Here is a 24,963-nt window from a genome sequence, read left to right on the forward strand (position 1 = left end):
GTGCATTATTGATTAAATTCTCATTTAGGAAGAAAGTAGGAGCTTTTATATGCATCTCTAAGTTGGATGGTGTGGTAACTCAAAGGTATTGACTGACTGTGTGATACACGACGGTCACAGTTGTCTTTTACTCAGAGGAGCACGGTGTGATGCTGGTTGTCATTCTTACTCTGCTGTGTGGCAGCGTAAATAGTCCCCTTTCTAACCAACCTGGTGGGAAAAGTCAATATCCCATCAGCAAAGGAGGTAAACACATCAGGAGCTGTGTCCTCTCTCATCTTCCCCTGCTCTGTATTACTACAGTTCTTTAAATCTCTTCTCCCCAGTCATCAGATGCACTTGTGTCATTCAAATGCGTGGTGTGGCTGTGCCGCAGACGCAGCCGCCGCCTGCCTCTCCTCCCGGAGCTCCCGGCTCCCATTCTCTTATAATTGAAACTTAAAATTGGCCTCATTACTTCAACGAGGCCCCTCATATTTCTCCATTTTTTCAGTCCACCCTTTCCTGCTTGCCTCTATGAGGGTAATTGCACCTAAGAAATGTTTGAAGCATACTGTCAGAAAGGTTATTGCATATAATTGAAGTTTAGATTTAATGTTGGGGGAAGCTTCGTGCTCTGTTAGTGGGATGGCTGGAGCCCTGGAGCCTGAATTGGAGCTGTACATGGGCCTGTATTTCACTTCACTACTTTCAGTCCCGGTTTACTGTTTGCCTCGATGTTCTAATGATTAATGTGCCTTCCTGTTCTGTTCATATGTGCCAGCTGTTTGCAGTGATACATTTTACCTTGGTCCCTCCTGAGCTCCAGGAAGCTTTAAATTATTTTAGCCTAGTTTTGAGCTACAAGGATGGTATTTTCCACAGTTCCTTGGTATAAAGAGCATGGTTTGGATAACAAGTGAGCAGTGGCAAGTGAACCCACTTACCATATCATTCATCCAGAAAATGCATAGTTAGACCTGAAATTGTGGCAAAGTGGGATTGGTGTTTTTATGGACAAAGTTATGACAATTTTCAAGGTGTGTTTAATTTAGCCCTACATTTAAATATATTCAGAATCATTAAATCTGTTTATGCCATAGTGACTTCAGCCTGTTAATGAACAGATTAATGTAATCAAAGTTTTTGTTGTACTGGTGGTGTAATTTAAGGAAAATTCAATTCTGCTAATAATTACTGTCTGGGTAATGGTAAGAATGTGGTATCTTCAACTAGACATCTTCCTCTTTTTGCTTACTGCCCAGAGCTGTCAATATAAAGACACAAAACTGAATATGACAGCACAATACATACCTTCTTCACAAGGATGCATGAAAGGTTTTTACCAAAGTGCTTTTAATCAATGTGTATTTAGTTACTCAGTCTGGCATTGCTAATTTAAATTTTAACCTAATTTTTAAAGATTTGATATCTTCATGAAAAGCCATTGAGTTCAGCGGAACTTTGTGAATAAGCAGGTGGCAATTGCTCAGTAAGACCTTACTGTTTGTATTGTATCCAGTCTGCTGAGCTCATCTTAAAACATCTGAAGCTCTGCAGAAATATTTGTAAATCCTCAGGGAGGAGAAATTCACAAACCCCAGAACAGTAACAGCTATTTCTGTTACCATGCCTCCCTTCCCTGCCATCTCCTTGTGTAGCAGTCCTTGACTCAGCTGCTGAGATGGTGTGTCTGATGGGACGCCTTCATCTCAGTCACATCATAGAAGCGAGTCATCACAAAAGTGAGTCATTTCATCCCTTGCACAGGTAGGCTCAAAAAACCAGCATGTCCTTCTCTCCCAGAACTTTCTCTTATATAAACTCAGTTGTTTTAGAGACAACAGGTTTTTCATCTGAACTGCCATGCAGTGAAAGCTGTTTAACGGGGGATGGAGACTCCTTTGTTACATGTTCAGAGTGCAAGGAGGACAGTACAGATGTTGTGAAGGTGTCAGGAAGAAATGAGGCAACAGCTTTTAGTCAAAGCTGATGAGCAATGGAAGGATTATGCTGGTTTCTCACAAGACACATACTTACACTGCACCTAAAGGGCTTGAAAGCTCAACCTTTAAGAACCTGTGCTGTGCTCTCCCTAGTTCTGCTTGACATGGAGTCCCTCCAGCCCAGCAGGGGGAAAGCTGCCTGGGAGGGCACCTTGTTTTGCAATATATCTGCTATCCAGCGTGGCCTGTTCCAAGGAATAACTGCAGGCACAGGTTTTCAGGGAAGAGCTGAATGTGAAGATGGTTGGAAAGTAGGAGCACAGCTGCACCAGATCTGCATCCAGTTGGCATTGCTTTGTAGCAGAATCATGGAATACTTTGCTCTTTTAGTCTTTGTCCACACTTTTTGTAAAGCAAAGGCTGGACAACCACCCAAATAAAATCCCGGAATTTTTTTGATGGCATAAAGTTTAACAAAAACAAACAAACAAAAAAAATGAACAGTTTGGGCTTCACTGCTGAAATATGTACAGACTTGTGCACATACATGACTTTGCACACACATAAAGGTACAAGTGGGTAAATGTCTTGTTCTCCAGACATCTCTTGATCAAGCATTTGGGAATTACTCTCTTCATTCATGTGTCAGGTGAACCTGACATCTCCTGTTTGCAATACCAGGCATCTTCTCTCCATTTTAGTGCAGGGTGGCATGGAATTCCCCTTGTTTGTTCTACTTCCCTTTTCTTTCCAGTGCCTCTCTAGCGCTGAGCATCACGATTCCCATCCTGCATGCAAGGTGCATGTGAGAACGCACAAAACTGGTCATAAATCTGTCCCAGGTTGTGCCAGTGCCACTATTAGCAGCAGCAGGAGAGGCGAGAGGAGTGAAGCATGGTTTCCTTCACTTCTGAAGTCTGCCCTTTGCCTGCTTCAAACCCCTGGAAACTGCATAATTCTGACTGAGTTAAGGCACCTGCTCATTTTAAATGGGATCCTTTCGGAGCCATCCCTGCTATCACTTATTTTCTCTGCTGTGACTTAGTGAAACCCCATTTCACCCCAGTTAGATGTCAAAACTGGGCATGTGGTTCTTCTTGCCAGCTCCTGGCAGGAGCTGCTGCACCCACACTGGTGGGGCTGGGGGAAATTCATCCTTGGCTCCTTGTGCAGGTTCACCATGGCCCCTCACCAGCTGGTGTGGCACGACAGGGAAAGGCAGCAGAACTTGGGAGAGCTTGCTGTAAATGTCCTTTTTGCTATCTATGATTCACAGTCCTAGTGAATGCAAAAATCCTGTCTTTCTGTCATCATTTAATCCTTCTCGTTTGTTTTTTTTTCCCCTCTTTGTTCTTTCAGAGTATTTGAGGAGGAAGCCGCTCAGGAGGGAAGTGACTGAGGCCTACAAAAGACTGAAGAGCACTGTAGACAAATGCCTGTCCATGAGTGCCTACTCAGAAGTGAACCTCGGCAAACTCTTCTCTGTCACTATGGGAAGATCTGTGGGAGAGTCCAATAATGAAAGACAGTGATTGATTAAAAATGGAGGGAGCATAGCTCCTTGTTTATCAGAAATGATCTCTTCAGCAATACTCTATTTCAGTATGCACAATGATGTTTTAATAATCTTGTCTCTTTGGAGGAGAAAAGATGGAAGATGAAAACAAAGTACGATTCACGTGGACATTAAGTATTTGAGGTGTTTTTATCTTCCTTTTTTTTTTTTTTAATTCATTGAGAAACCAGGATTATTAAAATACAGAGTAGTTGATTTTTGCAATATATTTTGTTGTGTATTTAGACCTATGAGGGAAAAGGGGGTGGGGGAATTGCTGCTTTAATTGGATAATTCCCAGTGAGAGTTGCTGGAATGTAAGTGATCCTAGACTTTGCTCCAGGGTATTTAGTAGAGGTGCTCTCAGGAAGAGAGGTTAGTAGAGGTCTCAGTAGGAGCACTAATGTTTTGCCTTTTCACAGTTTATCTTCTTCCTGATCATAAACATACCAATTAAAAACAATACTAAACCTGAATGCCTTTAAATGTCCTATTACCTTCTGAACAGAGGTAGGGATGCTTTACTTTCGAATTCATTAAAGAACGACTGAAACCTGGAGGTGCTAAAAATAGGGACCATCGTTTTATTAGAAGTCTTTCCAAGAGTCTTTAAGCATAGTATTTTGCCATGTTGAAAAATCTCTGTGGATGTAAAGACATGCAGATGTACAAAACCCATTTCACACATGCAGAGGATATAAATGTATTACATTTCTTTCCATGCAAAGCTTTTGAAAGTAAGCAATCGATAGGGAAAAATATGTTTAGGATGACACTGTAACCAAAACCAGGGGAATGGAAAGCAGTAAATCATTGTTACTGTTCTGTAATAATTACTGTGTTGGAGGTTTTACAGTTTTTGCAAACAATTTGTATTTATCATTTACTTTTAATAAAATGACAAGCAGATATGACAAGAAGAGCATAAATTTGGGTACATGCTTTTGTACACAAAATATTGTTTTACTCATGTTCACTGTTAAGCTTTGCAATGTGATATATTAATGTAAGGTTATGATGTTTTGCTTTTAAATCTTAAACAGTATAAAATGTAAAGTTTTCTTCACACTTGAAGTTAAAAAATAAAGTTTTCTAGTAAAAGAGAATTTGATTCTATGATCTGAGGGTTGAAAATGCTCCATGCTGGGTCATATTGCTCCAGACTTTTCCTGGTCTTACAAAATTGCTTGTGTGTCTGCCTTTAGGATGGACAGCCATTAACAGAGGGATCTTGAAGTAAGAGCATCAGCCACGAATGTGTTAGGCACTGAAGGCATGCATGTGCCTGTATTAAGAGTATTTTATGACACTCATTTGTCCCTAAGGTGGTGTTGGAAGAGGCTGTGTGTCAGTGTGTATAATGTCAGTTTGAATATGCCTAAATACACAGTTGTTTTCCAAGCAACTTTTTGGGCTAAATCCTTTCTTTTTTTCTCACACTGAATCTCTGCTGTGGGAAATGGAACCTACTCAATCCCTGGTTTTGTGCAGGTGTTGTCCCACCCCTGGTGAGCTGTCGTTCCTTCCCAATGTGTTTAGTTGGGTTAATACTGTTAAACAGACTTTATTTGGAGGCTTCTCTTGGAGAGAAGGTGTTGCTTCTGAGATGACATAATGGAAGTTTCAGATCTTCTAAAGATCCCAGTTTCTTGTAATTTCACGCAGGGATTTTTAGATTTGTCGTGTCCAACACAGTTAGGATTATGAAGATATTACTAGTAGTAACTGGGTAGAATGCCTTGGAAAAGTGAAAAGTGTGACCTTCTCTTCCAAACATTAGGTATACAGATAAAATAGATAGATATGGCATAACCTGACCCTGTGGCACTTGTATGTATCTGTATAATTACAGCTGAAGAGCCTGTTAATTTGCAAGTTTAGGGATGTTTAGATTAAATGAGAGTGTTGTGGAATGACTGTGTAAGGTGCAGCAGCACAGAGTGGCCCTGCAAGGGGCTGTTCCCCCCCCCCACCGAGGCGGAGGAGCGGTGAGTGGCACAGCCCCCCACCACCCCAACCAGCCACAGTCTGGGGGTCAGGGAATGGGAAACAAGGGCTTTTACCCCGAATGGAAGCTTTTTTTGATTCTTCTCAGTAAAGCTGGTCAAATCAGAGCTGAAGTCTTGGCAAGGAGTAAACTGGATTTTTTTCCCCCTCCCCTTCTCCCTCTCTAATCAGCTCTGGGCACTGTGCCTTGTCTTGGCCCCGCAGAAAGGCTGGGAAAAGCAAAATCATCTTCATAGTATTTAATATTAAATGGAGCTGGAAAATGCTGTGCTGTAAATAACTTGGGAAAGACTGAAGTTCAGAGGTTTGTGTTTTGAGGCCCAAATCTCCTTCCCTTCCTTTCCCTTCTTGTGTCCCCTTCTCCCCGCCTCCTCCCCCCCCCCCCCCCCCCCCGCCTTTAAAATTAAGGTTTATGTTTATTTGTATTTATTTACAGTTGGGGAAGAGGAGTGTTGATATATGGAGCCGGTGGCCAGGTTTTGCTGATGACATATGCGATATGAAAAACAATTCCCATCTGCAAACATGGTTGCTGCTGTGCCAAAATTCCTCTTTTTGCCGCCAAAGGCAGTTTTCTAAGGCCGAAGCAGAGCACATCTTCCCCTTCACATCCTTCCCTGTCTTCTGCAGAGCACCTTAAATGTGCCTTAATTGAATAGTTCTCCTGCACCCTCCTTATAGCAGTTTAATAGATTAACTCATCTGTGCCAGCTTCAAATTTCAGATTAAAATTCCTTCATCCCGAAGGCAGCATTATCAGGTTGTTGGAGGCTGTTTTCAAACCTTGGTTTTGAATAGCAGCGGCTCTGCATTAATTTAACCACTAAGCTAATAAGTAGGTTTCGTTTTGTTATGCTAAGCTTTATTGCTTTTCTTTTGATCAGAATGGTGTTGTTGAGCAAAGCAGCAGACAAGGCATTCTTTGATGAGGGAATTAGCGCTCTATTCTTCCTCTATTATTCATAGCACAGTGGAATATGTAAGTACCTGAGGGTGTCAAAGGAGAGCAGGCTCTATTGCAAAGTGTTCGCCTTGTTTCTCTCAATAGCTGACTATGAGATGATAAACCGCTTAATACACTGCACTAATTGGATGAGAGCAAAAAGAGATGGGAATTAAGGCACGGCGAAAGGAGAAAGTGCTACCAGCCTTCATTCACTCTTTCACCACTTTAACAGCACCAAAGGAGGCACAAGCTTTCTATAAGCAGACTAGGGGTTTTGTGCGGAGATAAAATGAACCTGTTAGTGGATTCAGGTAATACACTAATTATTGCACAGTATAAATACCACTACTGGTTTTATAACACGGAGGTAAACTTCTTTTGAGAAGGTTATAGGATTGCTTGGCAGCAGTATAGATCCTAATAAGGGACCAGAGTAATAACCCCCTGGATTAACAAAATTGCTGCTTGCAGAAGTATGATTCGGGCTTTTACGAAGATTTCAGCGGAATGAATAAAAATGACTGAATGACATTTCTTAATGCCTAATGGCTTGATAATGATTCCCTTTTCTTTAAGGCAAAAATGTATATTTCAGTCTGCACTGTTAATAACGTCCAGGGAACAAGTCTTATTTTTCCCATAAAATTTTTTCGCTCCTATGGTGGGTTTTAGAACTCAAAAATGCAGCTGGGGGGCGGGCGGGGTTGGGGGTGTGGGATGTGAAATGCCGTGGGTGGAAAGGGGGGAGCTGCGGTTAAGGGTCGCGGCGGGCTCCCACGCGCGATGCTCGCTCCGGCGACGCTTCCCGGTCTGCGGTTTCCGGAGCCGGGATCGCCCCGCCGGGCCGGGCCGGGCCGGGCCGAGCCCCCTCCGTTCGCCCAGACCGGGTGGGAGCTCTTCTCCGGCCCCGGCTCGCCGTTGTGGAGCGCTGCCGCGATTAGACCAAATCACCCCCAAAAATCCCCCACACCCTGGCGCTCTGGTCCGGCCCCACGCCCGCAGCAGTCGGGGATCAGGGCTTGGTCCGGGCGGACCAGGACTCATTGGGACCGGGAAGGGGAGCGGGGAGTGCGGCTGGGGCACTTCACGCATCTTGGCCCCTGCTCCGTGGAAAGGCACACGAGAGCGCCGCGTCCAAAAAAAAGAGATTTAAAACCAAACAAAAAACCTCAAACCAACTAAAAAAAATAAATAAAAATAAAAAGAAGAAGAGAGAAATAAAATAACAACCAAAGAGGAATAGAAAAAGGAAGTTCATCTCAGGAACTTTTGTGACCCCAAAGGTGCGGGAGAGACAAGCAAAACGCTCTCGAAAATTCCCACTTTTCTCCTCCGCCTCCGGCTTTCAGCAGCGGCGGAGTCAGGGACTGCCCCATCCCCTCCCGGGGAGTTGCCGAGTGTGCGTGGGGCGGCTTCCTGCGCTGCGGGGTCGCTGGCACCGAGATGCGACCCCGGCGCACTGCGGGGTGGGGCGGGGGGGGACGCCACGGTGCCCACGGCAGAGTGCGGGCAGTACAGCCGTGGGTGCCCTTCCGGACCCCACGATCTGCAAATCCCCTGGCAAACGGGGCCGCCGGCACCTCGTTTCCACCCCGCCTAAGCTCTGGCCGTCGACCCCGACCGAGCGACCCTCGCCCACCCAAACCCCGTGGCGAGGGTCCCCGGCGGCGGGGTTGGCGGAGCTCAGCCCCCGCTCACCCGGCGGGGCTCAGCCCTGGGCGCCCCGGGCCCGGTGGCCCTGCAGCCCCTGCAAGGACCGGGCTTTTTGCTTTTTCTTTTGTTCCTTTTTTTTTTTTTTTTTTTTTTTTTTTTTTTTTTTTTTTTTTTTTTTTTTTTTTTTTTTTTTTTTTTTTTTTTTTTTTTTTTTTTTTTTGTTAAACATATATTTTTGTTTATTTTTTTTGCTGAACGTGGCACTTCTCCACCGGATAGCAAGGAAAAGTGTTAACAATAACGACATTACACGAAAAAGTACTGTACCATCGCCTCTTGAGGGTTTCAGAAACCTCTACAGTTAATAAGTTAAATAAAGGGTTTGTACATAAATATTTGTCTAGGAACCCTATTATATCTACAACACAGTAAGAATCTACAGAATGACAAACTTTTACAACACTACACTGAGTGCAATTGTTTTATAACATTTCAAATATACAAAGCTCTGTTCTTTTTTATAACAATGGTATGTACAGAATCAATAATCACAGTTTAGTGACTAAAACAGTCCATATTCTAGCAGTGTATTTCCCTTTGGTTTGATATAAAAACCTTGGTTGGTGTAGTGATAAAGAATATAACAAGAAAAGATATACCCTTTCCCTTAAGTGCACTGGTTATCTTACAGCATCAAATTTACTTTCAGTCTGCACTGGCAGCATCCTTGGTTAGCATATGCAGCTTGTTGCACAACATGTAAAATAGTTTTCCAGCGCTTCTAACAGAACAACTGAACTTCCTAGGATGTTATTTTAAGAAGATGGGGACAGCTTTCGCCCCCTTTGCTTCTCTATCTTTTTTTTCTCTTTCTTAATTACAATTCTATTTCTTTTTTCTTTTTTTTTTTTTTCTTGCCAGATAAACAAAAGGAAAAATATTTAGTGTATGAAACGCTAGTATATAGTAACTTTTATTAGGGTTTTGGTGTTTCTTTTTTTTTTTTTTTTTTTTTTTTTTTTTTTTTTTTTTTTTTTTTTTTTTTTTTTTTTTTTTTTTTTTTTTTTTACTTTTTTTTTCCCCTCTTAGTGTTCAGAGAGGAAATGGACACTGCGTACATTTAAAGAAATGTACCAGCCAAGGAGTTACTTATTCAGGAGCTTGCAAGTATCAGTTCACTTGTGTGATGCGAGAGGCACTCGCTGTCTCCAAGTTCCTAAACCAAGAACCCACCACAGTCTCAGCTGCTGGCCCTCTTTTTTAAAAAATCATTAATAATTTTTCCTCCCGTTTGGTCTTGATTCGTGCTGTCTGAGGTGACCTTTATTGATTCGCGTATTTACTCTCCTCTTTTCTCCCTCTCTCTCTTTTTTTTCCCCTCTCCCCCCTAAAAAAAAAAACCCCAAACCTAACCCGAACCCCGCGGACGGCGGCCATGCCTTAGCACACCTCTTTCCCCGTGCTGTTGCCGGGGAGGATGTTTAGCTGGGTGAGCTGGGCGGCGTGTTCCTTGGCCTTCAGCCGCAGGGCGGCGATGCTGGATGCCCGCCGGTCGGCGGCGGCGCTGGCCGGGTCCCCCAGCCCCGCCGAGCCCACCGCGCCCTCGGCGGCCGGCGCCGGCTGCCGCAGCAGGGCCGCGGCGCTGGAGGCGCTGCCCAGGGGGGACATGGTGGAAAAGAGCCTGCAAGGAAAGCACAGACGGGCCGTCACCGCCGAGCCGGGGACCGCATGGCCCCGGCTCGCCTCCTCCCCCCTAGGCAGGGGCGCGGCGGAGACAGAGACTCGCTGGGAATACCCGACGCCGGAATGCAAAAGATCGGTTTGGGTTTTTTTTTAAAAAAAAAAAAAGGAGGAAAAATCACAGGTTGGTCCTCCCCGCCTTGCGGTCCCGCGCAGGGTACAACCGGCGGGGAGAGGGATGCGCGGGGGGGGGGTGGTTCTCCCTAAGGAGAGGTAAAAAAAAAAAAAAAATTAAAAAGGGAAACCCCCAGTGCTGGAAAGGCAGCGCTGCGTTAACCAGGTCCTTCGCCCTCCGCCTGCCCCAGCGCCTCGACGGGGCGGCCGCTGCTCCGCGGAAGCTCTGCCGGCACTGCCCAGGGGTTCCACGGCTACGGATGCGGGCGCTCCGCGTGGAACGCGAAGCCCACGGGAGCTCGTCCCGACAAGAACGCGTAGAAGTTGCTCGGCCCCTCTCACGCCCACAGCTAAAAATCCGCCCGTGACGGACCCCCTCGACCGGAGGCGCTTACAGCGCCCGGGATGTCACGGCTTCTGTTCACCCCGAAAGACCAAATACGAGCAACTCCCGCCACCCCTGGCAAAGCAGAGGCCACGCGTGCATGCTGGGCAACCCACGCAACGATTTAGCGTCTGCGTGGGAGCACCGGTTTCCGCGGGGTCCCTGCCGTGCTCCCGCCGCCGGCATGGCCGGGCCCGTCCGCCCCCACGGGGCACCCGCGGCCGCGCGGGGGGGCGGGCGCGAGAGCCTCCCTCGCCCAATGGGAAGCCGGGACGGGAGCACGTGACCCACCCAGCGCCCAATCGGCGCCGGCCGCCGAGCGCTCCAAGTTCGAACGGCGGGGCGGCCGCGCGCGCGGCGGGTCCCGCGTGGGGCCGAGATCCCTCCGCGTGGGGCCGAGATCCCTCCGCGTGGGGCCGAGATCCTTCCGCGATAACCCCGCGGTGCCGCCGCCCCCCCGCCCCGAGGGCCCCCCCGTGCCGGGTTGCGCGTGGGCGGGCGGTACCTGCCGAAGGCGGGGCTGATGAAGGCAGGGTGGCGGAACACGGCCGCGCCCAGGAAGGTGCCGAGGCCGAGCGGGGTCCCGCCGGGGGGCAGCGCCGCGGAGCCGGGGGGCGGCGGCGGCAGGCTGGGGAAGGCGGCGGCCGCGGCGGCGGCGGCGGTCCAGGCGGAGTCTAGAGCTGGGTGATGAGGAGGGAAAGGACTAGCATCAAGGTATGGACTGAGGGGGTGAGTTGCTGACAGGGGACCAGGGAAAGGCAAACCTGGGGGGTGTGTCTGAGCCCCAGCCTTTTCCCTCTTCCGCCACTTAGCCCTACGGTTCTGGAACCATACCTGAAAGCCAAAAGAAAAGACCGGTTTTAATACGCCTGTCCGCGCCCTCGGCGGGGCGAGCCCCGGAGGAGCCCCGCATCGGCCCGACGGCGCCCGCTCCTCTGCCGCCCCCAAAGCGGGGGCACCCCAGAAAGGGGCTGGCCCGTGGGGGACACGCGTGTCAGAGCCGCGCTGCAGCTCCGGGCGGTGCCGACCCACGCCGGGGCTCTCGGTGACACCCCCCGGCCCTGCCCCGAGCCTCGTCTCCCGCAGGGGCGCAACAGTTCTGCACCCCCGCACTCGTTTGCGGCAGGTCGGCGGTGCGGGGCAGCTGTCGGCAGCACCAGAACAGCAGGAATACGACTTCCTAAGGGGACTCTGCGGGAATTATTCCATACTCACTCACACCCACACTGCCTTTTTTTTGGGTTTTTTTTTTTTCGCCAAAGAGCATATTTACAAATTATATCGTTTGAGGATCGTAGATTTTTTTTTTCCCTTTCAGATTTAAAGAGAGGGAAAAATCGTGAATTTCACTGCCTCAAAAATTATTTCTTCGTTTCAAACGTCAACCAAAGCAGGAAATATAGTTTTCCAGGCTGCTCTTTTAGGATCTATTTTACAAAAGTTAGTTAGGGTGCCGCGGCACTGCCGTCCTTTCTCTCTTTTACCCCTCCCACAAAGCAACAATCGTGAACTAATACAGGCTTAAACCAGCAGAGGTAGAGGACAAAATATCGCGTTTCAAAGGAAAATAAAGTATTCCCTTAATAACCAAGTGTGCGATCATAACACACACCTAAAGAGAGACTTAGAGAGAGAGACAGACGTTTGTAAATCTTTTGGGGCTTGTGTGCGCTGAGTTTTCCCCATTAGGCTCAGCTTTGTAAGCTCAGCGTGAGAACCCCTCTCTCCAGGAAGGGAGAAAGGCAACAGTGCTGCGGGTCTCCCTGCGCAGTTGTTCAGTGAGAACTGATCTCCATGCACTCCCATCTGGGTACCCACGAGGAAGAGGCATTGCATTTGCGGGGAAGGCAACAGCCTGGCATGGAGGGAGCGTCTCTCCCCACTAAAACTCAATTAGCAAGATGTCCTCACTACAATTCCCCCTTATTGAATTAATAAGTCTGAGTACACACAAAGGTAAACGAAGGGACTCTCATAATTCATATTCACTTAATTACATCTTCTGCCATGAATAGAGGAGAGAGAAAGGGGGTGCCTTTCTTTTAAAAAACTTATTTAACTTTCCCACGACTTGTTCCCCTGAGCTGAAAATACTGATTTGCTGTCACATCTCTGTTTGACAATGGAGAAATGTGTCAACAGAAAGGAGGGGACAAATCTCATCATTAGCCCCTCTAATGCAAGAAGCTGTTGTGTATTAAATGAGCCATATGGAATTTATTATGCTTTATCAGCGCCCGATTTTAACTGTAAAGTGATTTGCTCAGCTTCAAACCCAGAGACATCTGTTTTCTGTTGGCAATCAGGGCATCCCAATGTTTATCGTCTCTTTGGTTATGAGACCCGGCTTGGGAAATGCTCTCTGGTATGGGGCGGCAAACACCTTTAATAGCATTGCACTCACTCACTATTAGATCAATGCAGGCTTATTGCTATCAAAAATGGGAAATCAAATAGCATTAGCCAGCTCCTTGTGCAGCCGGAGAGGAAATCAAACAACATTTCGCCTTCAAATGGCCCTGTTTGTTCTAGCACTAAGTGGGCTTTTATGAAGCCCGATTGGAGATTTGATGGCAGCCAAATACCCGACTTGCGGCCGAGCGGGTCTCTAACAACCGAAGCCCCGTGGGGGCCCTGAGTTTTAATCACACGGGTTTTTGCCAGCCGATGGCTCGGCCCTGCCGAGGCCGGGGCCACCCTCCTCCCGGCCACCGCCGAGGGACGCCCGTCCCGGTCCCGCCGCCGCCACTCACCTGCACTCGGGCTTCGGTCAGATCGAGCCTCATGGCCAGCTCCTCCCTGGGGGAGACACACACGCCGCCGTCAGCCCGGGGCACCCCGAGGCTTCCGCGCCCAAAATCCCGGTGCCCAGGGGAAGGGGAGTCAGGCCGCGGACAGATAGTGCCTGTCCCTGTCGCCACCGAGCTGGGCGTCACTAGGGACTCTCGCGTTTTGGAACCCCCTCCCCGCCGCTCCCCAGATTCGGTCAGTCCCCGCCGCCGCCGCGGTGTAGGGGACGGACAGCAGCCGGGCAGCCCCCCACTGCGGTTTGCGTTGTCGCAATTAAAGCAAACACTAAGGCGCTGGAAAATCGCTCATCAGCTCCGTGCCCGAGAGAGGAGCATTCCCAGCGTAACCGGGACACGGCCGCCTGCCGGGCGTGAAAAGCCCTGGAGAAAAAGCCAAAACCGTAAAAGACACCGACGAAAAAGCCAAAGCCGTAAAAAAACACCAACGAAAAAAAGCGCGGTATGTTCCTACACAGCCTGGGCAGCCGCTCCCGAGGCCGGGGCCAGGCAGCGCCCCGAGGTGAGGTACGCGGGCGATATGCCGCTTCGAAGGCCGGGCAACAAAACGCCCCCGTGGACACTCCCGCCCCAACGTCCCCCCTCTCCTCCCCGGGCAAAACAAACGAGAAGCCGGGAGGGTCTTTATGATCGAAAAGGGCAGCTTTGGGGACTCAGCCCCCCTCTGGCCTTAAGGCAGGAGAGGGGAGCTGCAGTTTTCGGGCCGCGCAGGGAGAGGGCTAGCGGCTCTGCCTCTCCTCCTGTCTGCGCTTCCCGCAGAGGAGCCGGCGACCAGATCCGCCGCCATCAAGCTCCCATTCTCAACGGAAAAATGATCCCGAAAGTGCGGACAGAGTCGAGCCGGGCCCCGCGGGGCTCCTCGGGGGCGGCTCCGGGCAGCGAGAGGCCCCGACGTGCCAGGCCGGTATTTTTAGGCAGCGGCGCTTTGATCTGTGCCCCTGCCGGGGCTTCCCCAGGCCGGGCCGGGCTCCAGCCCACGAGGAGCGCGTAAACGATCCCGGCGGCGGCCGCGGCAAGAGGAGGGGTGGGCAGGGGGTAAAAATAGCCCCCGGTAGCGGCCTTCAGGCGAGCCTGCCTGGGCGCTGCCGGCCTGAGTCCCTCCGGAACCCGTCAATGTTCCCTGTCTCCTCCCAACCCGAGGGTGCCCGAGGCAGGATTCACCCCCGGTGGGTTTGGAGACGGGGATGCAGCACACACGTTGCGCACTATGGCCCCGTCCCGTCCCCCCGGGCTCGCCCTCTCCGCGCTCGGCCGAGACTCCGGCGCCAGTACCTGGTGAAGACATCGGGGTAGTGGGTTTTCTGGAAGGCCCTCTCCAGCTCCTCCAGCTGGTAGCTAGTGAAGGTGGTGCGGTAGCGGCGCTGCTTCCTCTTGAGCAGCCCCTCCTCGGAGTCGCTGCCGGCCGAGAGGCAGACGCTCTCCTCGCCGTCTTTGCCCTCGCCGTCCTCGGGGTGCAGCAGCAGCTCCTCCTTGGGGGACAGATCCCCGCCCTCTGTCCCGGGGGCCGTGGTGGCGCCCCGGCGGGCATCCTTCAGCAGCCCCCCGCCGTCCTCGCCCAGCAGCTCCTCCTCCTCGTCGTCTTCTAGCTCCTCTTCCTCCTCGTCCTCCTCCTCTTCCAGCATCTCTTCGTCCTCCTCCTCCTCTTCCTCCTCGGCGGCAGGCGCGGCAGGGCCCGGCCGCTCCTCGACGTGCGCGGCGGGGCTGCCCAGCTCGTCCCGGGCGGGCGGCGGCGCCACGAAGGGTGCGTTTTCGCGGTAGCTCTTGCTGCGGCTGATGCTGACCTGGGGCGCCTGGCTGATCTTCAGCGTGTCCCACGGGGCTGCGGCGGGCACGGGGCCGGCGCCCCCCTCCGGTCGCCCCTCGGGCCGGTCCCCTCGAGGCCCCGCCGCCCGTGGAGGCAGCAGACGGCCCCCGCCCGGCCCGTAGAGTCGGCGCAGTTTGGGGGGAAGGTGCAGCTCGGCCGGCTCGAAAGGGGGGCTGCCCTTAGGGGACCCTGAGCCAGGAGAGTGGCGTAGGCGGCCGCAGCAGTCGGAAGAAGCGGGTAGGTGTTGGGGAGAGAAGGGTGCGGAAGAAAGAGAGAAAGGAAGAGAGAGACATGGTCAGTAGGATCCGGGCGAAGAGCCCAGGGCGAAATCCCAGTCCCGCAGCCACCTTTCGGGCATCCTTTTCCATCTCGTGCCATGGTAAGACCTCTCCTACCCCGTTCCTTAGACCAGCCCCTGCTCCCGGCCTGGGAAGAAATTGCTCCTGGCCGCAGAACCCGGTCCAGCGCTCCGCTCAGAGGCGGGACAGGCTCCGGCGGCTCGGGCAGCCCCGGGCCTGCGCCGGCACCTCTCCGACAGCGGCCAACGCCGGACCCCATCCTGCAAGGCGAGGTAGCCCCGGCTGCCCGGAGTTCCTTCAATAGCTTTTTTTTTGTTGTTGTTTTGTTTCCCCCCCTATCGTCTCCCCGCGCTCCCAAAGTCTGGCTTTGCTTTTGAAGGAAAGAATCCCGCCGGCCTGTATACGCTGGGAAAAAAGCGGGAGCGAGGCCGCCCGCGGGAGCTGCCCAGCCGAGCTCCCCACGGTCCCGGAGGAAGCAGCTCCCAACTTCAGGCCGAGGGCGGCGGCTGCCGGCGCCCCGTTATCACCGCCCTGCTGCTGCCGGGCGCGGCCCCGGCTCGGTCGCCGAGACCCAGTACAGATCTAAGGTGAACGAGCGAGCACAAATCACAGCTCGCACCAATTTATTTTAAATTAAAAAATTAAATTTACATCGAAAGCAAGAAAAGCCCAAAGCGCCAGTACCCGACACCCCCCCAGAAGGGCTGAATTCCGGGCACGGCTCCGGCCGCGCTTCCTGACAGCGCAGCAGCCACCAACAAGCACGGTAACGGGATAACGGCGGCCGCAGCTCCGAGGCGGCGCCCGGCTGTGCGGTGCTGGCGGGGAGCGGGGCCGGGGTCGAGTCGTGGGCTGTGAGGGAGGGGGGACACACAGCCGGCCCTGCCCGACGCTGGAAAAAGGGGATGGGACGAGCGGAACGAGGCGACGAAGCTTACCTTGCGCGGCCTTGTCGGTGTCGGGGCGAGCGGCGATGGCGGGCAGGGCGGGCGCGGTGCCGAGCAGCCGCACCTTGCAGGGGCTCCGCCGGCCCAGGATGCTGTCGATGCAGTAGGAGGACAGCAAAGTTGGCGATTTACTTTTGCACTCGGGGCGCTCGGCGCAGCTCTCCTCCGGGTAGGGGCCGCTCATGGCGGCGGCAGCAGCGGGGCCGAGCCGTGGGGCCGGGGCGGGAGCGGCGGCGCGGACGCCCCCGCGGCGCTGCCCGGTGCCGCCGGGACGCCCGTCACGGGGGGAGTGAGCGGCGGCCGCGGCGCTCTTGAGTCCCCTCGGCTCCACGTGCGGGCAGCCGCCCCCTGATTGGCTCCCGCCGGAGGCCGGGCGGCCGCCGACAAACGGCGCCCGGCAAAGCCCGGCTCGGATCGCCCCGGATCGGCGCCCGCCCCGAGTCGCCGAGCTGCCCCCCCGCCCCGCCCCTCCCGCCGCGCCCCGCCCCCTCTCCTTGGGGGCGGCAGCCGGCGGGGACCCGCTCGGGGGAGCCGTCGGGGGCGGCTGGGATGGGCGGCGGCGGCGGTGGAGCCTTCGTGGAGCGCCTTGCCCCGTCCTCCCCCACTCCGCCCCGACGGGCTCCCGCTCCCCGCCCGCCCCTTCCCTCACCCCGTGCGATGCTGGAGCCGGGATGGCGTGGGCGCCGCCGGGGGATCCGCGCCGTGTTTTCCCACGGGCGGCTCCGCCGCCGGCCCCGGCGCGGGGACGCGCAGGGCGCGCACCCGCCGCGGTCGCAGCCGGCGTTTGAAATATCAGAGTCCGCGCTCGGGGTTTCACTGTAACAAACACCAGGGCAGCGCCTTCAGGTGCGAGGGCGCGGCGGGGTCTGGAGCAGTGAAATGGGGTAACCGGGAGAGCTCCCTCGGGTAGGGCAGGGCGCGCAGCCCGGCGCGGTGCTGGACGGCATCCCCCTCCCTGCCCTGCCAGCCTTCGTGTTTCACCGCACACGCATCTCCCCTCCGCCGGCGCTTTCAACGCCGTTTCTGGGCCGGAAGACTTCTGACGGGTTTTTTATGCTCTCTCCTTTTCCCTCCCTGTTGAGTGGTCACAAGTTCAGGCAGTTTGGGCTCAGTTTTGATGGGCATGGTACAGCTCACTGAGCGTCCCCTGCTCACGTATGCGCTCCTGGTTCTGGACTCCTGCAAGCACAAACACGTCGGAGAAACTGCTCCCGGTAACCACAAATAACCCGTCCACTCGATCGGGTGATTTCCAGTCCCCAGCGCCGGAGCAGAGACAGCCCCATTTTCCCTGCTCGTGCCGCAATTCCCATGCGGATCTGACGTCTCCTAATGGACCAGCGAGAATTAAGAGAAAAGATAAACAAGTGCGTGTGTGTGCCCGTGCCAGCGTGGGCACAACGCCGCCCTGGCCGTGTCCACGCCCGTGTGCGCACACGCACACACTCCCAAGCTCCACAGGCGTGTGTCTGTCCTTGCCGCGCGGGGACAAGCGTTACACGCACGGTCGTCCGCTCTCTGTAAGCGGGCTCGCACAGGGCTCTTGCCCCTCATTCTCCCCTCCTCGTTTCCTCTCTGACCCGCGAGCCGGGGCGATGCCCACGGGAAGCGCCCCGACGTGCCCGGCCGGCGGGCCCCGTTTTCCCCGGCGGGGGGGCCACAGCCCAGCCCGGCCCGGCCGGGAAAGGCGCGCAAAGCTGCCGTTTGCTGTCGGTGCTCAGCTCTGGGACGCTCTTGCCGTCCCCGGCACGAGTGGCAATTAATCCATTAACTCAGTAACTAAAAAACACCCACCGCAAACCCCAAACCACCCAACAAACAACAACAACAAAAAAAAGGCCAAGAAGACCCAGGGGTACCCTTGGGGAGGCTCGGCGCTCAGAGGAGCTGCTGCCTCTTGCGCTCGCTCTGCCTGTGCCGTGTGGCTCCGCCGGGGCTTCCCCACCGAGGCTTCCCTACCGGGGCTCGGCCGGGAGAAGCTGCGAGGAGCCGCGGGCTCCTTCCTTTCCCTCCGTTTTGCCAGGTGCCGGCCAAGCCGGGGAGGGCGAACCGCGACACTGCGAGTGGGAGAGCAGGGACGGGTAGGGCTGTCGCACCGCCTGCCCGAGAGGGGGACCCCGATCCCGCCGGGGCACGGGCGGTATCCAGAGGGCACGGGGGACCGTCGGCGCGGCAGCTGCGAGGGTTCCAGCAGCGCCGAGGCTGCCGGCGGTGCGAGCCGGTGCTGCGGCGGGCGGGAGCTGAAGCCTTGCTGGGACGGGCGGAGCGCAGGGAGTCCTCCTGCGGCCTTCCAGCCGTTTTTATCTTGTTTCCACACCCTCCCCGTCCCGGTCCCTCGCCCCTCTGTGCCCGGGCCGAGCCGAGGGGTCTCGCCTGCCCCCGCTCGCTTGCGCCCCGGCAGGCCCTGCCCGGGGGAGAGCGGGGCGGGCCTGCAGTGCTCCCGCTCGCAGGCAAAGGTGGTTTGCAATGCTAGCTCTCCTCTGCCAAGTCACTTTGTTGTTTTATTTATTTTTTAAACAAACTTTTAGTCATCTGTGGTCTCTCTCTCGCCTTCTTTTCTTCCCTTCCCCCTGCAACCTGCTAATTTAACACTGGAGCGCGTTATTGCAGTGTTACGGGGAGAGAACGAGAGAGAGAAAACAACAATACTGCAATGATCCAAATGATACAGTAGAATTATAGCAATTATAGTTCTGCTCGGAGAAGAAAACCTTGCTGAGCTCAGCCAAACAAACTGATGCCTTGTACGGATAACAAGCCCGGGGACTGACAGCCAGTGCTGAGAGAGGCAGGAGGGCACAAACGGAAATATTTGCCTCTTTTCACTCCAGCCAGCCCACATTAACACCCTCGGCTGCCGCTGCCAGAACAATGTCCGCTCCGGCTCAGCGCACCCTCCGCGATGTATTCCTCCCCAGGGACCGGCCTCCGCGGCCCTCCGCACCTACCCCCGCCTGGCTGCGCTCCGGCTCCGCCGGGGAGCGGGACTGCGTGAGAGACCGGGCGCACCGCCATGGGTGCTGCAGGCCCTGCCGAAACGGGCAGAACCGGCCACTGCCCTCTCTACAAACCAACTATTCCCAGGGCAGGAGAGGAGCCGTGTGCCCCGGTGGGCACTGCCCCAGGAGCCTCCGGCCCGGCCCAGGGTGCCCCTGGCTGTGTCGCCTCCAAGGGGATCAGCGGCGGCGGGGTACCACCCGCATCGCCCTCGCTTTAGAGAGCGGGGCCAGGCCCGCATCTCCCCGCTCCGGCAGGCCGCGGGACAGGGCGACCGGGGGCTGTCCCGTGGCCGCCGCCCGACGGGTGCCCGCGGCGGCTCCCGCACCAGCGCACCCCCTTCTCCGGGACCAGCCTCGGTGGCCCCGGCGGCCCGTGTTTCCAGTGGTGTTTGAGCTTGTTATTGTTTTGCCCTGTTCATCTTCCTTCCTCGTTACACAGTGCTCCGCCGTCCGGACCGCTCCCCCCGCAGGAACCATCCTTGCGAAGAGACACGGCTACAAAATGGCAGTTCGCTGTCAGGCTTGGGGAAAGGTATTTGATCTTAGGGCGGAGACAAGGCTAAGCTCAGTTTCAGGCGTTGCGGTTGGAAATGTGCAGGATCGGTTCGAGACTAGGTGCGCGATTGTTTTCACCTCGCAGGGAACAGCGTCTGCCTCGGCTGGAGAGGAGTTGCCCTCACTGCGGCTGCCACCGTGGGCACAAGTTTGTCACCCACCGACTGAGCACACGGCAGCTTATAGTCCGTGAGCAGTTTGTACCCATCCCGTGCCCAGTGCATCCTGCAACCCACGTTACAGCTACTCAAGTCGGGAACCCCTCCGGTGGGTTCCCGCTCCCTCCAGCCCTGCACATGGGTGGAGCCGCAGCGGCGGACGCAGCCCATTCCCAGGCTTTAACACAAGCTGGTTGGATTTTTTTCCTTTTTAGTTTCTTTGCAATGGAGAAGAAAACGATAAAAACTACTTAAAATCCTGATTTATCACTATCTACTATAGATATCACTATTTGATTTATCACTATCTACTTTATGCGTGGGAAAAAGGCTTGTGCAGAAGCTGTAGGGAGATACAGAAATACTATGTTTCCCCTGTCTGTCCTCTCGTCTTTCGCTGTACTTTCCTCCTCGTTCCTCGACGTGCTTGGCGCCCTGGCCCCATTCTCCTCCCGGTCCTGTGCTGGAGGAACCACAGCACCTGGGTAAACCAGGGTCAGCCGCAGAGAACGTCAAAGTCTGAAGCACCTCACACCAGGGTGCGCAGGATAGTGAAACACAGACCACTGGTCTTCTACAGATGTTATTTAGTCACATTCTGCCCCCCCAGCACACCCTCCCCTCTCCCAAAGTTCAGGGATATGGTCCTGTGCACAAAAGCAGTAGGGCTGGGCACAGGGAAGGTGAGATGCATGTTCTCCCTTGGTGCCAGGCATTAAATGTCTGATGCTATTTAGATGGGATGAACTGGCACAACCCCCTTCGTGAGCCTCATAGTGCTGTTTTCTTAATTCATATTAAAGATATATTTTTCACCTTTGTGGAGAATATTGTTCCAAAGCCTCTTCTGGGCACAGCCCTGACTTTGCACAGTTCATCCCTGAGCTGTGGAGGTGGGTGGAGGATTGCCCTTGATTGTAACCACCAGAACTACCACAGAAGCAATCTTGCTTGATTATTCTGCGAGGGTCTTTTAAATAACTTCAAAAAATTGGCTAAAACCTGACAGTCATGAGGGACCATAGAACAACTGCACAGCCCCTGTAGTCATGACTGGACAGCTGGAGGAGAAACAGCATCTCTGTATGTCCTCTGGGGCTCTCCAAGTCACTGGTCACCTGAATACACCTCAAGGTTCAATGCTTTAACCACCTTCTCATTTCAGGTGAGACGACTATTATCCAGTTACTGTAGGTTGACAATTAAATGTTGAATAATCTATACCCAGCAGTGATTACTGGGGCACCACACCAAAATCACTTTGAGGAGTGGTGTTGGACTTCAGCACATTTGACTTCACATCCAAGAGTGAAATTCATTTTGCAAGTGTTGCTTTTTTTGGACTGACATCACTGCTTTCACCTGTTTTCAGCCTGTGGCCCTGGACAATAGGCTGCAGCACCTGCCCATGGGGTGAATGGGGGGTGCCCTCTGAGGCGGGGGGCTGCCACGTTTCAGCTCAAGTCACAGTAAACTGCTAATTGCTTACCCTGGCTCACACACAGTAACTTGCAGTGCCGCTCTTTTCTGCCTGTGAAAGCAACCCTGGCTTTTGTTGCTCACTTTGGTTTCAGTGCTAGCTAGGGAGCAACTTCTGTAATAATTTGCATCTGGACAGAGGTTTGACATCAGCACTGGTGGTGACTCCAGAATAATTATTCATGTAGTTCAGATTCAGCCCATGCCTAAGTGCAGGCAGAATCTGGGCCTAATTCCATAGATTTAATTTTTAAAAAGTATTTTCTCAATTCTTTTTTTTTTTTCAGTTGTCATTATTTTTTTTTTAATTGCTTGGTTTATTTTTCTGCTAACATGGTTTTCACTACAGCAGTCAGCTGTAGTTAGCTTTAGGTGAATGTGTCTCATCTTTATTTCTCTTCTGCTGATTTCCCACTTCTGGTAACTTAAAACTTCTCCTCTAGTCCATGCTCCAGAAGCATACCCAGCTCATTTTTGGCCCTTTTTTTGCATGGCCATGAGACAGAACAGGTCTGCAGTGATGTTTCTGAGAAATCCAGACATCAACAATAAATATGTTGTATTTAGTTACTGCATTTATCTTACTTATTCCTTGAGTCTTGTCACCAAACCAACACACCTGAAAATTATTTGAAAAAGCAGAGCAGGGCGCAGAGCTTGGTCCTCCTGGAGACCATGTGTCTTCCTCTCTTTTTTGCCTCAGGTCTGACTTTGGGAGCTGGGTCTGGGCAGATGTGTGTGTGCTTTGCTGGCATGTCCTGTTCTCCAGGTTACTGACCTTATTGGTGCTTTACAACTTTTATTTTGGTTTGTTTTGGTTTGGCTTGGGCTTTTTTGCTTCTAAGTGCTCAACTTCATGAAATCCTGTTAGGGCTGGCAGTTTCCTGTCTGAGACTGGGATGCCATCAATACTGTCCCTCTCCATTTTGCCAGCTTTCTGTCCCATCACGTTGTCATTTTGGACCGTTAGAGTCCCTCAAAGGCCTTTTCTAGTCTTTTAGATTTTCCTGAGAGCCTCGTCACTTTCACATTTTTTCCTCTCCACCCCCTTCCCATGCATGTCCTTTTCTCATCCTCCCCACACCTCTGCAAGATCCGGCTGTTCCTGCTGACTGCAGCGGTGCTTCTGCAAGGATGTGGATTCCCTGGCACTGTGTGGCTTCAAGGCCAGTGCTTTTCTGGAAAATGTATTTTCACCTAATATAAATTGTTTGGCTAAATTGTTTGGGTGGAGCTCTGCATCCTACAGCCCTATGACTTCATCTTCCAGAGGGCTGAGTGATGGAGTGAGATATGGTTCTTCTGACCCTAAAAAACCTATGGATAAAATCCCAAGTAGCTTTCTGAGAGCAAGCCTTAGAAACTCTGTGAAAGTATTAATGCATTAAGGTGCATTGGTCTAAAAAAATTAAACTGATGATCATAGGCTTACTTAACATTATACCTTCTGTGTTATTTTCTTCTGCATGTTCTGACTAGAACTGAGCAAGGGCTTCATAACAAATAATTTATTTGTCAAATATACTCTCTTCTTCTGCTTGCGGAATATCCATGAGCGGGAGCATTGTTTTCTCAAATGTATTTGTTATCTAAAATGCTCCAGTGGTTCCTTTAAATGAATGACAGAAGGGCTTGACTGCAGATGGTTTCTGTTGTTTAGCTGTACTTGGTCAAATACCCCCCCTCCCCCCCCCCGGTTTCAACTGCATTACCCGCCTGTTGCGCCAGCAACACACCGGTTGTGCAAATAGGTGTGTGTGTGTGGTGGTGTGTGTGAATGTAACAGCTGGGCTTCCTCAGCCTGCCCGTGGGCAACCCTCAGTTCGGGTTTTCTGCAAGCATTCATACTGGTGAAATGCAATTCCTCAACTCACTGCGGAGGGGGTGTGAACGTAGTTGTAGCAAAGCTATTAAAAATTCAAATGAGTGTTCGATTAGCAAAGGACAATGTTGCACCCTCTTTGAGCAGCTCCGGTGTGACCTTCATGAGGTGCTGTGTTCTATTTCAGTAAATGCAGCCGCACAGGGACAGAGCAGAAATCAGAATGATCTGGAGAAGGGCATGAGTTGGAGCTGGTCTGTCATTTCATTGCTCAGTAGATGTTATCCGTGAGAGCAGGGTTGTTTAATCCAGAAGCATGGCTGAAATAGAGCGAAGAGACAGCAAATTGTCTGTGAAGATCTGTTGGACTATTCCACTCAACCAATCCAACCTTAAAACCATATTTATTATTACAGTTTTCTACATCTTTTGTCACTGTTGCATCTGGTTGTCATTTAGGGACACTGCTATCTCATAAAGATAAAAAAAATAATTAGGAAAAACCTGCATTTTATAGAAAGGAATGGGCATTTTTCCTGGAACAGGCTGATGTTCATGGACACATGGAGAAAATTCTTCACTGGCTGTCTGTCAGTGGCTTCTCATGGCTTTTTTTGGTTTTGGCACCTTTATATGGAGCATCCCTGCTATAAATCATGGCTGAATGCCGCTCAAATGGTCAAAGGATCTATTCTGATATACCATCCATGTTTATCTGTTTAATAGTCATTTCCTTCAGTGTAAGATTCAAAGTGTTGTACTCTGCAGGAAGAGGAATGTTTTACGGATATAAACTGTGTTGTGTAAGTGTTGAGGTGTGAATGAACTTGGTGTCCCCCAAGTGTGACACCACTGAGAGCAACACAGAGATCTCCTAAACTGCACTGAGGACAATCCATCAGTAAACACTGCTCGGAGCAGCAAAGCTCATAGAAGGGAATAGGTGGAAGAGTTTCTTACAAGGTACCCAAATCAGGCACAGATTAAACTTGTAAAGTAGATTTAAATGGGAAAACAAAAATGAGGAAAATCTGATGTTCTGAAAATATTTAAGAATGGAGATGTATTCTTAAAAGTGTCTTTGCTAATGCTAGTTATGCTCCTGAAGAGCATGATAGCTGGGACCTTGGGTATGCATGCTATAGAAAAGTATTAACAGTCAGGTAGCAGAGCCCTTCCTTCCAAATGCAAAGGTTTTTTTTCTTAATGGAAAAAAATTCAATTTGATTGTAAATTGGCTTAGCAATTTCAACAGCTGCAATTTGTTGGACTGTTGATTTGAAGTTTTTCATTAAAAAATAAAATAATAAAAAAAAAGAGTATATGTTTTAAGATTTACCCATCATACATAATTCTTAGAAACTTCTATAGACAGGTATTTCCAGTCATGTGCATGGATTATAAAATCTTGAAATCACAGGGTAGAAGTTATTATTTGGAATCAATGCACTTCCTTGGGGTTTTTTTAGCTTTTTATCAAATCTTGAAAAAGACTTGGCACTTACAGAGCTCAGCTATTGTTTCCATTCTTGAAAACTAAAAATAATATTGTGTAACCACAGAAAAACTAATTTTAAACAAAAGACGTTGGATTTAACAAAATTATTGTTCCTGTGTTGTAACCCTTACTCATAACCTTTCATTCCTTGAGTCAGTGGGGTTTTCTCATAAAGCACGTTGGCATGATGTTTTTTTGTGTTGCAGCCCAGGTATTTGCAGCACAAATAGGTAAATGGCTGGGTTTTTAGGTGAACCAGGAGCTACTTGA

At 51.9% G+C, this 24,963-nt stretch overlaps 2 protein-coding genes across 4 annotated transcripts in view; one reads left to right on the plus strand and one right to left on the minus strand.

Moving 5' to 3' along the window:
- The window catches only part of POLA1 (DNA polymerase alpha 1, catalytic subunit), a 196,954-nt gene extending 192,371 nt beyond the window's left edge, over positions 1-4,583 (plus strand). For both annotated transcript variants that reach the window (XM_027884228.1, XM_027884229.1), the window contains exon 37: positions 3,285-4,583. In XM_027884228.1, the coding sequence (XP_027740029.1) occupies positions 3,285-3,457 (173 nt within the window). In that variant the 3' untranslated portion in view covers positions 3,458-4,583. The remainder of the gene's footprint in view (positions 1-3,284) is intronic.
- Positions 4,584-9,133: 4,550 nt separating this feature from the next.
- Positions 9,134-16,490, minus strand: ARX (aristaless related homeobox). 2 transcript variants are annotated; one of them, XM_027884231.1, is made up of 6 exons: positions 16,174-16,490; positions 14,405-15,125; positions 13,079-13,124; positions 11,090-11,159; positions 10,831-11,005; positions 9,134-9,767 (listed from the first exon to the last, which is right to left on the minus strand). In XM_027884231.1, exons 1-6 carry the CDS (start codon positions 16,364-16,366, stop codon positions 9,527-9,529), a joined length of 1,446 nt encoding a protein of 481 aa, XP_027740032.1. In that variant the 5' UTR covers positions 16,367-16,490; the 3' UTR covers positions 9,134-9,526. The 2 variants fall into 2 exon arrangements, with proteins under 2 accessions (XP_027740032.1, XP_027740031.1); XM_027884230.1 differs by having other exon boundaries at positions 10,831-11,159.
- Positions 16,491-24,963: the final 8,473 nt, after the last annotated feature.

The sequence above is a fragment of the Empidonax traillii genome, unplaced genomic scaffold, assembly GCF_003031625.1.
Source record: "Empidonax traillii isolate 1590-97213 ecotype Southwest subspecies unplaced genomic scaffold, ASM303162v1 scaffold140:size1466565, whole genome shotgun sequence".
Lineage (NCBI taxonomy): Eukaryota > Metazoa > Chordata > Aves > Passeriformes > Tyrannidae > Empidonax > Empidonax traillii.

Bases quoted from the DNA above. Each gene is read 5' to 3' on its own strand.
- ARX (XM_027884230.1), bottom strand. From the start codon at position 16,366: ATGAGCGGCCCCTACCCGGAGGAGAGCTGCGCCGAGCGCCCCGAGTGC. The intron at 11,160-13,078 runs GTGAGTGGCGGC...TTTGGCTTTCAG, and splicing joins TGACCGAAGCCCGAGTGCAG to GTATGGTTCCAGAACCGTAG. The intron at 9,768-10,830 runs GTACCGCCCGCC...CTTTCCTTGCAG, and splicing joins ATCAGCCCCGCCTTCGGCAG to GCTCTTTTCCACCATGTCCC.